This window comes from Suillus paluster (genome assembly GCF_016628075.1).
Source record: "Suillus paluster strain FC165 chromosome Unknown EDB91scaffold_133, whole genome shotgun sequence".
Lineage (NCBI taxonomy): Eukaryota > Fungi > Basidiomycota > Agaricomycetes > Boletales > Suillaceae > Suillus > Suillus paluster.
In genome coordinates this window covers 44,206-55,711 of record NW_024537693.1, presented here as the reverse complement: position 1 = coordinate 55,711, position 11,506 = coordinate 44,206, and the positions used below count along the sequence as shown (strand labels likewise).

At 44.8% G+C, this 11,506-nt stretch overlaps 2 protein-coding genes across 2 annotated transcripts; both read right to left on the bottom strand.

Moving 5' to 3' along the window:
* Window positions 1–233: 233 nt before the first annotated feature.
* Window positions 234–787, bottom strand: EDB91DRAFT_1255289 (uncharacterized protein; the record flags this gene model as incomplete). Its single annotated transcript, XM_041323953.1, has 4 exons — window positions 234–293; window positions 346–417; window positions 465–536; window positions 590–787. The coding sequence occupies 4 exons, from the start codon at window positions 785–787 to the stop codon at window positions 234–236; spliced, it is 402 nt and encodes a 133-aa protein (XP_041170423.1).
* A 9,252-nt stretch (window positions 788–10,039) lies between these two features.
* Window positions 10,040–10,539, bottom strand: EDB91DRAFT_1171119 (uncharacterized protein; the record flags this gene model as incomplete). The annotated part of the gene is made up of 2 exons (XM_041320203.1): window positions 10,040–10,301; window positions 10,533–10,539. Coding segments are annotated over 2 exons (269 nt in total), but the record flags the coding sequence as incomplete, so codon positions are not given.
* Between the last annotated feature and the right edge of the window lie 967 nt (window positions 10,540–11,506).

The following is an 11,506-nucleotide window of genomic DNA, read 5'->3' as shown; positions in this document are numbered from 1 at the left end:
AAATACTTCACGTGCAACGATGAGGGGTTGTGCTGATTTTGTCTGCTAAATGGGGAGGAATGTGGGAGGAAGGCTTTCGCTATAATTCTGCTAAGACCCAGTTCGCGAGCCGTGTACACGTTATCTAGTCTCCTGAAACTTAATGCTGCCGCCAGTACAACAGATGTCCGCAGCCAGCAGATGGAGCGCCCTTGTACATCAGTGGAAAGGCACTGCAAAGTGGCCTTGTCGAATTAAGCCTGAAGAACAGGTTCAAGAGACATAGCACGAATACCATGGACATTGAGAATTGACTAGAGAACAAATCAGAATGTTACTCATAACAACAGCAAAGATGAAACTCACCTTGTAGTACACCCTCGCAACCTCCTCACGAGCCCTCTTATTGTGCACCTCGCACTTGGCCATCAAACCCGTCTGCAGACCCATAACTCCAACAAAACAGGCCCAATAGCCAGCCCAACAAGCATCAACTGCCACCCCCAAGCCATAGCCCAGACAAGTCCAACAGTCATCATCACGCCAACAGCAACGATCTAGACACCACAGTGATCAGCGTACACGCATCATCTCCATCTTTCACGATGACTTGGGTAAGCTTGGCTGCACCATTCTCAGGATGGTCAAACCAGCTCTTGTCCTGGCTGAGAACACAGCTGAAAGCGGTGTCACGGAGACAAGTGACCCAGTGCATGGCACTGATTTCCATAATGAAGAATTTGGAACCGAGGAGAAGCCTGTCGAGGGCTGTGATGCCGAGTACGAGTCCGCCGTAGCTGTTGATCATGCTTGTGTCTGAGCCGCCTGCGGAGACTAGGACAATGAGAGTCGGTGATATGGAGAGGTTGTTGATGAGTGTGAGACGCCAGAAGAGAGAACTTTGGCTGCATGCATGTTACAATTTGGCCTGGGTCAAGTGCGTTAGTGTGATGAGTAAATATAACTAAAAAAATCGGTGATAGATGAGGGAACGAGAGCGTGATACTCCACCATTCAGCTTGGGGCAAAAAGGGCCATACCTGTCTCAAGGGGAGGTAAAGGAGCCAATACTAGATTGAGACTTACCGATTCAATGAGATCCCACTGAGGGGAGCCACACATGGCGCTCATACCGGCAGTCTGGAATGAGCAGGATCCCAGTGGTACTAACTGAGGTAAACCAGCTCTGCCTTTTATGTTTTTCGCCCCCTGGCACACCAAAGGGAGTTGCACAACAAGGTGGGCAGAGCTCCGAGGACACACAGCAGTCACTTTGATGCCCAGGGACCTAGACACACAAGTTAATGGCGGACTAACACCTCAACACAACCAAATATCAGCTTGTTGGTGCAAACAGTACATAAATAACCACTACCACTTACCCCTAACTATGTACAAGGCACCGCAGCAAGCTTTCAATCTTTCACCTAGAGCTACGTTAATGCGAATGGAAGCAACCTGTCCACTGGCCAAGTTGAATCCACATCTGTGGTGCGAAATCCATATTGGAAGTCGAAAGCCGAAAACTAAAGTTGAAATTGAAAGTGGGAAATGAAAACTTTTAGTCCGCTTGTGTCCGTTATAATCCTGTCAGGTGGTATGTTTCATCAGGTGGCCGTTTCAAGCGAATCGTGAGCGTTGATGCATGAAACATGGCCTTTGTAGGCAGTCACATGAAGATTCGCCATATGTGTGTGTCTATTCTATTGAAGCACACGTCCGAGTCACCCCAGTCTCGACTTGAGAATCAGCGCCACATTTCCTTCTTCTTCTCTGTGCTCATCTCCTTTTGCCTGTAGCTCTCCCGTTGCACCCACCTCCCTATCTGCTACTTCTAGTGTGTTTTGGTCTGGATTAGTGTTTCCTTTCGGACCCTTTGGTCTCCGCACTTTTTGTTACACTCAGCGTCGATTAGACGTCTTTAGCAGAAACAAGAGTCAAAAGTTATAGAGACACCCTAGTGTCTAGTTGTGCAAGTAAAGCAGTAGATTGCAGGCCCTGGTCTGCATAGGTCAAGTTAAAGAATACAAGTGGTAAAGATGAGGTTTAAATAAGAGGATTGAAATGGAGTCTGAATAGTTAAAGTGGAGTTGGAATATAATAAGCCAATGAGAAAAAGAGAAAGGACATCATATGATAGAATGTGATGGAAGTCCATAGAAGGTTTAGTAAGCAAAGATAGGGAAAAAGAGAACCGTAACATTACCCCTGTTTTAAGGGTAGTAGTCCATGAATACTACAAAAGAAAAGAGAAATCAAAGACGATATGCATTGTTATAAGAAAGGAGAATATCAGAAGCATTACCCATCTGCCTTTCTGTCATCCATTTGTTCTTGGAACTCGGGAACCCCTTCCACTTAACGTTGTAATATCTGCGTGAGGATGAACCTCTATGGCCGACGATGGCCTCTATCTCTTGTTCCTCTTCGCCATCTACAAGGTCTGGTGGTGGTGCGACGAAGTTAGGACCATGAGTGTCGTTCTCTTTGAATGGTGATAAAAGTGTGGTGTGGAATACAGGGTGAATACACCATTGCGCGGGGAGAGAGAGTCGGTAGGTAACTGGGGATAGAACATCGGTGATAGTGAATGGTCCTTCTTGTTTAGGTGCAAGTTTGCGATTAGGATATCTGAGGTGAAGGTTCTTAGATTTGAGCCAAACCTTGTCACCTTTGTTGAACAGTACAAACTTGGATGTGATTTGTTATCTCATGGTATTGCGCGCTAATTCATGAGTGGCTAAGGCTTTGTCACGTGCCTTGTTAAGGATAATGAGACGTTGTTCGACGTTAGGGATGTCGCTCTTAGGGTGGAGATCGGGGAGGTGTTTAGGGTGATAACCCATCATAAGGTAGAACAACAATGTGCCACGAGCGGAATGATGACGGGAGTTGTGAATGAACTCTGTGAGAGGGAGCATTGAAGCCCAGCCAGTCGCATCGTTAGCGCAGAAGATCTGGAGGTAGACTTCGAGTTCTTGGTTAACTCGTTCGGTCTCTCCATCACTCTGGGGGTGGAATGCAGTGGAAAGGGAGTTATTATATCCGATGAGTTTTCTGAGTTTGATCTGGAATCTAGAGGCAAATTGGGGTCTGCAGTCAGAGATAATCTTATTGTAAAGTCCATATCTAGAGAATACTTTGGAAAAGAAAACATTTGCTACGCCTTCAGCATCTATTGTTTTGTTACATGGAGTGAGAATTACCCCCTTTGAAAGGCCATGGTCTACCATGACCATGATGCTATCGTAGCCATTGGAAGGTGGGAGGTCGGTGATGAGATCAGTGGAACAGTGAGCGAAAAGGGCAATTAGATATAGGAGCAGGAATAGGGCATAAAGGGGGAGACAATGGGTGCGTGTTTACTTTATTCTGTTGGCAGATGCTACAGCCGTCGACGAAGTTCTTTATGAACGTGGAGAGGCCCTGGCCACCAGTAATCTTGTGAGAGAAGTTCCTGGGTTTTATAGCATCCTGGATGGCTGGCAGGTGGGGGAGTCATGATGAAGGGAAGTGATACTGTGACTGTAGGTCGCCTGGGGGTACATAGGTGAGTCCTTTATAAGTAAGAATGCCGTCAGATAGTTTCCAGTCAGATAAAGCAGAGCGAAGAGGAGGAGGGATGGAAGGATTCTGGAGCACGTCGAGCACTGTTTGTACTACTGGGTCAATGGAAGAAGAGATAAATAATTGTTCAGAAAGAGAAACGGAATTGATGAACATATAATCAGGAAGAAGTTGGATACTACAATTGTCCTTTTTGACACTATCGTCCGGAAGGTGATCCGATCTATGGGAAAGGGTGTCTGGAATAGTTAAGTCTTTGCCTGGTACAAATTTGAAATGGATATCAAACTGGGATAGGAAGGTTTGCCACCGTGCTTGGCGTCTATTGAGATCTTGGACGTCACAGAAGTAGGTGAGGTTTTTATGGTCAGTTTGGACTTCGACTGGGAAAGGAGAGCCCAGGAGGTAATGGCGCCAAGCTTTGAGCGCACGAATAACAGCAAGGAGTTTTCGGTCATAGATCTGGTAGTTACGTTCAGTGGGAGCAAAGGATTGAGAAAGATATGAGCAGGGGAGCCATTCGCCGTTGGGATCTTTTTGGAGGAGGACTGCGCCGGTAGCGTATAAGGAGGCGTCAGTGGCGATGGCAAAGGGGGAAAGGTGGTCAGGGATCTGGAGGATAGGAGCTGACGTAAAGATTGATTTCAATCTTCGAAACACGGAGTCGCGTTCTTTGTTCCATTCAAATGGCATATCTTTCTTCATGAGATCTATCAAAGGACGGGCGATTGTGGAATAGTCAGCAATAAAGCGGCGATAGAAATTGGCAAATCCGAGGAAAGATCGGACTTCTTTGACTTTCTTCGGGGTTTCCCACTCGGAGATTCCCTTCAGTTTAGCCGGGTCCATAGCTACCGATCCTGGTTTGATGATCATGCCTGAGATATTTGATTTCTTCTATGTTGAACATGCATTTCTCCAGTTTGAGATATAGGCGGTGTTCGTGGAGTCTTTCCAGGACATGGTGGGTTCGTTTCTGATGGGTATCGTAATCGTCAGAGAAGATCAGTATATTGTCCATGTATATTATAAGCCATCCTTCTTGGATCATATCTCTGAACATATCAGTTCATCATAGATTGGAAGGTAGTGGGCAAATTACACATGCCAAAGAACATTACCATGGGTTCAAAGAGTCCTCTTGCCGTGGCGAATGCGGCTTTCCATTGATTGGTCTTCTTGAGTCAGACATTGTTGTATCCCCATTGGATGTCCATCTTGGTAAAGATCTTCGCGTTCTTTAGCTTATCTATAAGATCTGAGATTAGCGGAAGTGGATAATTGTTCTTAACCGTGTGTTCATTGAGGTAACAATAGTCTTGGCAGGGGCGTAGTGAACCATCTTTCTTGCTGACGAAGAAGAATGGAGATGATTGTGGTGATTCGGAGGGGATAATGGTGCCTTTAGCAAGATTTTCGTCAATAAAGTCGTTCATGGCCTTCTCTTCTGTGGGGTTAAGTGGGTAAATTTTGCATTTACGCGGTTCGAAGGTGTCCTTGAGATTGATCTTATGATCAAACTTGCGTTCTGATGGGGGAGTTCCGTTAGCTACTTCTCCAAATACGTCCTTATATTTCTTGTCGGCTTTCCTGACTAAGGTTCCATGGATCAAGAAGTATTTGTGGTTGGCGGGGATATGTTCATCAGTTAGAGGGGATTCAAAAGTTTCGTAAGTCCCTATGATGTGATCACCTTTGCAGTAGGCGATCAAGAATTCATCAGGATCTAATTCTTCTTCTGCTTCGTCAGTGGGTTCAGGGTCAAGGAGTTTGGGGATTTTGGAGGAATACGGAATACTTTCTGCGGCAGGGTCCCATTCATCTTCTAGGGACTCCTGTGCGTCGAAGAAGGGATTTTCTTCTTCGACGTCTTCTATGTAAGCGCTTCGCTCTTGTAAGGTCACTTCTTCTTTTGTCCAGTTGATCTGTGGGTTTTCTTTCTTTAGCCAGGATATTCCCAGAATAACATCTTCACCTCCTAGAGAGGTGATAAGGAAACATGTTTTCATGGGAATTCCTCTAATATAAAAGGACATATTTCAAGCGTGTGTGATCTGACCTTGCTTATTGAGTGTTCCATCTATGTTTTGGACTTTGATTGGTCTTGGGAGTCGTTCAGTAGGGATGGAATTTTGACGGACAAACATCCAGTCGATAAATTCCCCCTCTGCTCCACAGTCTATTAGAGCTGCGGCTTCGGCGATGGCGGGGCTAGAGTCAAAAGTTAATGGCAAACTGCATAGAATTTGAGTCACCAATCGATTGTACTACTAGTCCGATTCTAGGAGATACTGACACTGGTCCAGTCTCCTCTAAGCAAAATCCTTATCCTCAGTCTTCTTTGCCTGGCGTGCTTTAAACGCCTTCCACTCTGAGAACTCCTTATAGTCGTCTTCTTCGTCCTTACTCGCTTTCTTGGCGGCAGTCTGCGGCGGCCTTGGTGTAAAGGCAGGGGTGGTTTGGGCAATCTTTAATAAGACCTTTCTTGCCGCACTTGAAGCAGAGGCCTGTTCTTGCGCCTGCATTCCCGCTCTTGAGGGGAAAGGTAAGTCTTCTTCACCTGCCTTTCTTCATCTTCTCCTTCTATCTCAGTACGGTCAATGTCCATGGAGTTGTGGTCGTGAGAGCAGTGGTTAGAGGGGTTGGTTACGAAGTGGCGAGATTCCACTTCTAAGGTGTTGGTAAGCCAATCTTCTATCATGGTGGGGAGGGTCTGGAATGCCATGATGGCGTTAATGATTTCGCGTTTCAGACCGTTCTTGAAGAACATGATTTTGATCAACTCTTGATCAATGTCAGTGTCGGCGATGATGGTGCGGAAGATGGAGGCGTAGGCAGAGATGCTGCCTGTCTGTTTGAGTGTGGAAAGTCTGCGGAGAGCTGATTCATTGACATTCTTTGGGAAGAACGTGTTTCTGAGCTGAGTGATGAAATCAATGTATTCTCCATAAGTGTTGTTCACAGTGACTGCTTGTTTGAAAATTCCTTCCGCCCATTTAGCGGCTTCTCCTTTAGTCATCAATGATAGTATAAAGATGATCTTCTATTTGTCAGTGTTGTATACTCCACTGTTTATGTCTAGGTACGCTCCGACTTGGAGGAGCCATCCATGGGCGATGCGGGTGTCACCAGTGAAGGGGGGAGGGGTGTTGCCAATGATTTTAGGCATGTTGTCTTCATCGTCTTCATCATTATCTGAGTCTTTGTCATCTGAACCTAGATCGATGTCGTTCTGTTCTGGGGTAGGAGGTTGGACAGGAGGTAATGGGGTGTGTATGCCTCCTGGAGGGGATAAAGGGATGTCATTGGGTACGTAGGTCTCAGAAGTGAAGTCGTAGTGGTATCTGGCAACACAATGGTCTTGGTGTTCGATGAAGGTTCTCCACTCTTCAATGGTAGCGAGTCTACCATCTTGGACAGGTTTGACGTAAATCTGTCTTTCTTCGTCCCAGGTAAAACCCAGATAGTTTCTGGTGGGGTCTGTGGTGTCTGATGAGGCGCCTACTAAGATGAGAGGCAGGTCATTGTGTCTAGTGTGAATTTCAAACTAGAGATCATTCTGGTTCTGGTGGGTCGCCAATTTGGGGAACAGCGGTTCTGAAAGAAACTTGACCTTTTGTTACACTCAGCATCGATTAGACGTCTTTAGCAGAAACAAGAGTCAAAAGTTATAGAGACACCCTAGTGTCTAGTTGTGCAAGTAAAGCAGTAGATTGCAGGCCCTGGTCTGCATAGGTCAAGTTAAAGAATACAAGTGGTAAAGATGAGGTTTAAATAAGAGGATTGAAATGGAGTCTGAATAGTTAAAGTGGAGTTGGAATATAATAAGCCAATGAGAAAAAGAGAAAGGACATCGTACAATAGAATGTGATGGAAGTCCATAGAAGGTTTAGTAAGCAAAGATAGGGACAAAGAGAACCATAACACTTTTCGGACTCAACATGCTCCGAAGGTTTGTCTTTGTCGATCCCAAATCCCTTCGAGCACAAGCTGCTTCTTTTGGACCTCCCTTTCATTTGTTTATCTGAGATCTCAACACACTAGTAAGTACTCTGTCTCATCTCATCTCTGAAAGTAAAATTCACTACTCACTATATATGTCTTTCTCTTCAGTTGCATCTCTCTCGATAACATCTTGCGCATCTCACACATCTTAGCTGATGAATATTACTTTCTCTCCCTCTCATCTTCTCTCAGACTACGCATCAATACAAAGGTCTCCTCAACAGCCTTTCGCATCTTCGTCCATCCCAGAATACTGTCCAGAAGCCATTCAACACAGATGTGTGTCATGTTTTTCTTGACCTTTTGCATGACCTTGAGGAGTACCTACATCCTAGGTTGATGCTACACGACGCCGAGCCTGCAGATCGAAGGTGCTCGTCGGCTAACCCCAGGGTTTTTGACCATGCAGCACATCCCAAGCTGTCCCAGCTCAACCTCCACCCGACACGTCACGTGAGTGTCATGTGACGTCTCATTTTTGTGTACACAACTTACAACTTCAACTCTAACTTCCACCTGGGTCCTGCTGCAGCTGCTATTACCTGCACACTGATCTTGTAAGTCTTTTTTTTATTTATTATAATTTACTCAACTCAACTCTATAGACTACTTGAGTCTCCAACTCGACCATTGGCAAAATACCTCGACGGCCTTGTGCAGGACACGCATTCACGATGCCAAATGTTGCATGGCACTGACAAGTATGTCTCCTGCATGTTTGCACCTGGTCTAGTGTATGAGCACTTATCCCCACTCGTTTGCACCCACTGCCACTCATTTTTGGTTGTCCCTGCCTGTTTGCGCATACCACTGCCCATTTTTGCTTGTATGCGCTTGGCGCCACTCATTTCTGCATGTCTGCACTTTTCTGCACCTGCCCTCGCGCGTTTTCGCTTGGTGCCTGCTTGTGTCGCCCACTGCCACTCATTTCTGGTTGTCCCTGCTTGTTGTTTGCACATATCACTGCCCATTTTGCTGTGTATGCGCTTGGCGCCACTCATTTCTGCATGTCTGCATCTGTCTCCACGTGTTTTCACTTGGCTGCCGCTTGTGTTTACTTGCATTGGTACAGGTGCGTTTTTTAATCTAGAATCCAGTGGATGTTTTTATTTCTAATTGTATATCACTTGTATGTGTTACCTGGGGTTTGCCAGGTGTGGGCTCTGGTACCTGGGGGTTTACCAGTGCCGATCCCTAGTTCTCCATATAGCCCTTCGCCGCCATCTTCAACTTGCTCAGACTACTACTATCACCACTCATTATGCATCTCTTGTACCATTTTCTACTACTCCATGCATAGCTTACTGTTGATTTTCTCGGTTTTGTCTTTCCTTAGTGGTCCCCTTGATTGCTTTCATGTTGTGCTTTTCTGAATGGACAATGCCCTTTTTTACTTTTTTTGTGATGCGAAAAGTAAACTAAGTCAGAAATAAGTGAGAATTCAGATGATGAATGGCCTTTTTCAACTGGCCATCTACTTATTTTTACCCTTGCTTATTCAGGCTTATTTCTACTTGTTGCACAAGAAAAGTTAAATATAAGTAAGGTAAGGAACTGTGTGTTTTACTGATGAGCAAGCTTGAACATCTCGCGAAGTGTTTGTTTGTACATGTGGCAAAGTCATGTGATGTGTCGGGGGGTGGTTGACCTAGGTAACTTCACATCCCGCTATTGCATGTGATTTCATCTATAATTGAGCAGTCCCTTGTGAACAATTTGTTGACAGTTATCGATATCATGGGGAGCAACTGAATGTGTGACACAATCTCGATCTAGCCCTCTCAGTTGGGTTCAAAATTTCGTCTTTGGCATGCTACACAAACACCACCTGCACGTACCACCAGTCATCAGTGAATTGATGAGTCCGTGATATGGTAGCTGTGAGAAATATAGTGTGAAATAATTTTGCTACTGCTGAATATACCTATGTATATGGCAAGAAATATTAGTGATCAGTACATAGCCATAGATGTCTGAAAATTCATTTTACCATGAGGAGTTTGCGACAAGATAATAACATTGCACCGTCGCAGCGATCAATGTGCAATAGCATCGTTAAGTCATACTTGTTGACTCATACCATATCCCTTCATTTATATTTTAAACTACCAAGTGATATAAGACTTATCATGGAAAGGACCATTAGCACTTGTAACCTAATGTAGATTCTTATGAGAATTTCCGACAAGGTCATGAATTTGTGTAATTAGGTACCGTTTGTCGAGCAACATCATATTCCCTCATTTATATTTGACTTACAAATCTATATAAGTCGATTCAAATATTGCGTGAATTACAATGTCATCCAAGATCATGCACGTGACCATCACCTCAGCCTCAAATTTTACTGTAGATAATACGTATTATCGGATAACCTCAAATCATGTGACCAGCGCAAGTGGTTGAAATTGGTTTGTCATTGTTTGTGCAGGACGGAAATTTTCATGCTAAGTTCCTTTCAATCTTGTTTCACTGCTACTACCACCACCTCTCAAGTTCCTCCTGTTCATGGTGGTCCCTCCCTGGTTCTTCCTTGTGGTTCCTCCCTGGCCGTTCATGGTGGTCCCTCTCTGGCCTTTCCTCATGGTTCCTTCCTGGCCGTTCGTGGTGGTCTTTCCCTGGCCTTTCTTCGTGGTTCCTTGCTGGCCTTTTCTTGTGGTTCCTCATTGGCTGTTTCTCGTGGTTCCTTGCTGGCCTTAGTCCCTCTCTTGTGGCTGCTCTGTCATTCATGTTGTGATATTCCCTCTTCACTATCATTCCCTGTTTCTTTTTTTTGTCCTGTAACTACATATGTATTTGAATATAAATAAATTTGATTTTCTTCACAAAATGTGTGTTTGAGGTTGAGAATTATTTGGTGCTGGTGATAAAATGGCAGGTAGTTGCGGGGAATCTGTCATGCTGGTGCTTTTGGTAGTTCTGTCTAACTTACTCCGAGTAGTATCATTCTGACATATACCATATAAATTTGACGGTTAGACAAAGCATTGTAAACCTTTATATTTTTGGGTCAATTATTTGATGCTTTGGAGTTTGAGTAAAATCAGGTGCTTCTCTCGATCATAAAATTTTATAGGAAAATCAGGGAAGCGTCTTTCCTCTATAAATCCAAACATAACAATGTGATTGTCTATAGCAGAATTACGCTAGTTCTTGTGATTATGTACTATATATTGTAATTTATGGCCTTCTACTTTCCTCACGGGTTCACTGATGGTAGTCAAGGTCTGTGACGTTCTAGGAACGTACACACAAGAATTGAGTTGACTTGAGAGAGGACTTAGGGTTCGAACAGTAGTAAACTGGCCGAACTAAGCTTTATTTTGGGGGGAAAGGATCAACTCCTGATCCTACACTAAGTATGCTAGTTTGTATAGGTTAGAGAGGATCTGGGAAAGTAGGAATAAGAGGAATAACAGGGAATAAACAGGGTAACAAAAAGGGGGAGAATATATCAGAGTTGATCTATATATTAATCGGTAACCATTTAGGTGTTGGGAGCCTAAGCCTTTTAACGAACGTCACATATGCCCTCCAGCTCATCCAGTAGGAGGAGCTGCAATGTCATGCGGGAGTTTAGGAGTTCCTATTGGGTTAGGGAGGCATTGGTCATGACAGAACCAAACGCGGCTAATAGGACGAGAAGAATGAGTATATTGGACAAGGTGAGGCTGAGGATGGTAACTCTACCCAAGAATTGAGCATTAGATAGGCTCTTGATCCGGGCGTCGCGCTCTAGGTCCAATAACTCGGCAGCTGCGACAATGTCATCAACATCAGCGCCAGGATCCACTTCATGAGAGGTAGAGGAGGCGGTAGTAGGTGTGCTTTTCAGGCTCTTGGCTTGGGTGGTCGCGGCAGAGATGACTTGAGCAGCCGTTAAGGGAGCTGGTGAGTTCACGTGGAGCGCAGAGCTCGAGGAGGAAGGGTGGGACCGTTTGTATTGAAGGTCGCG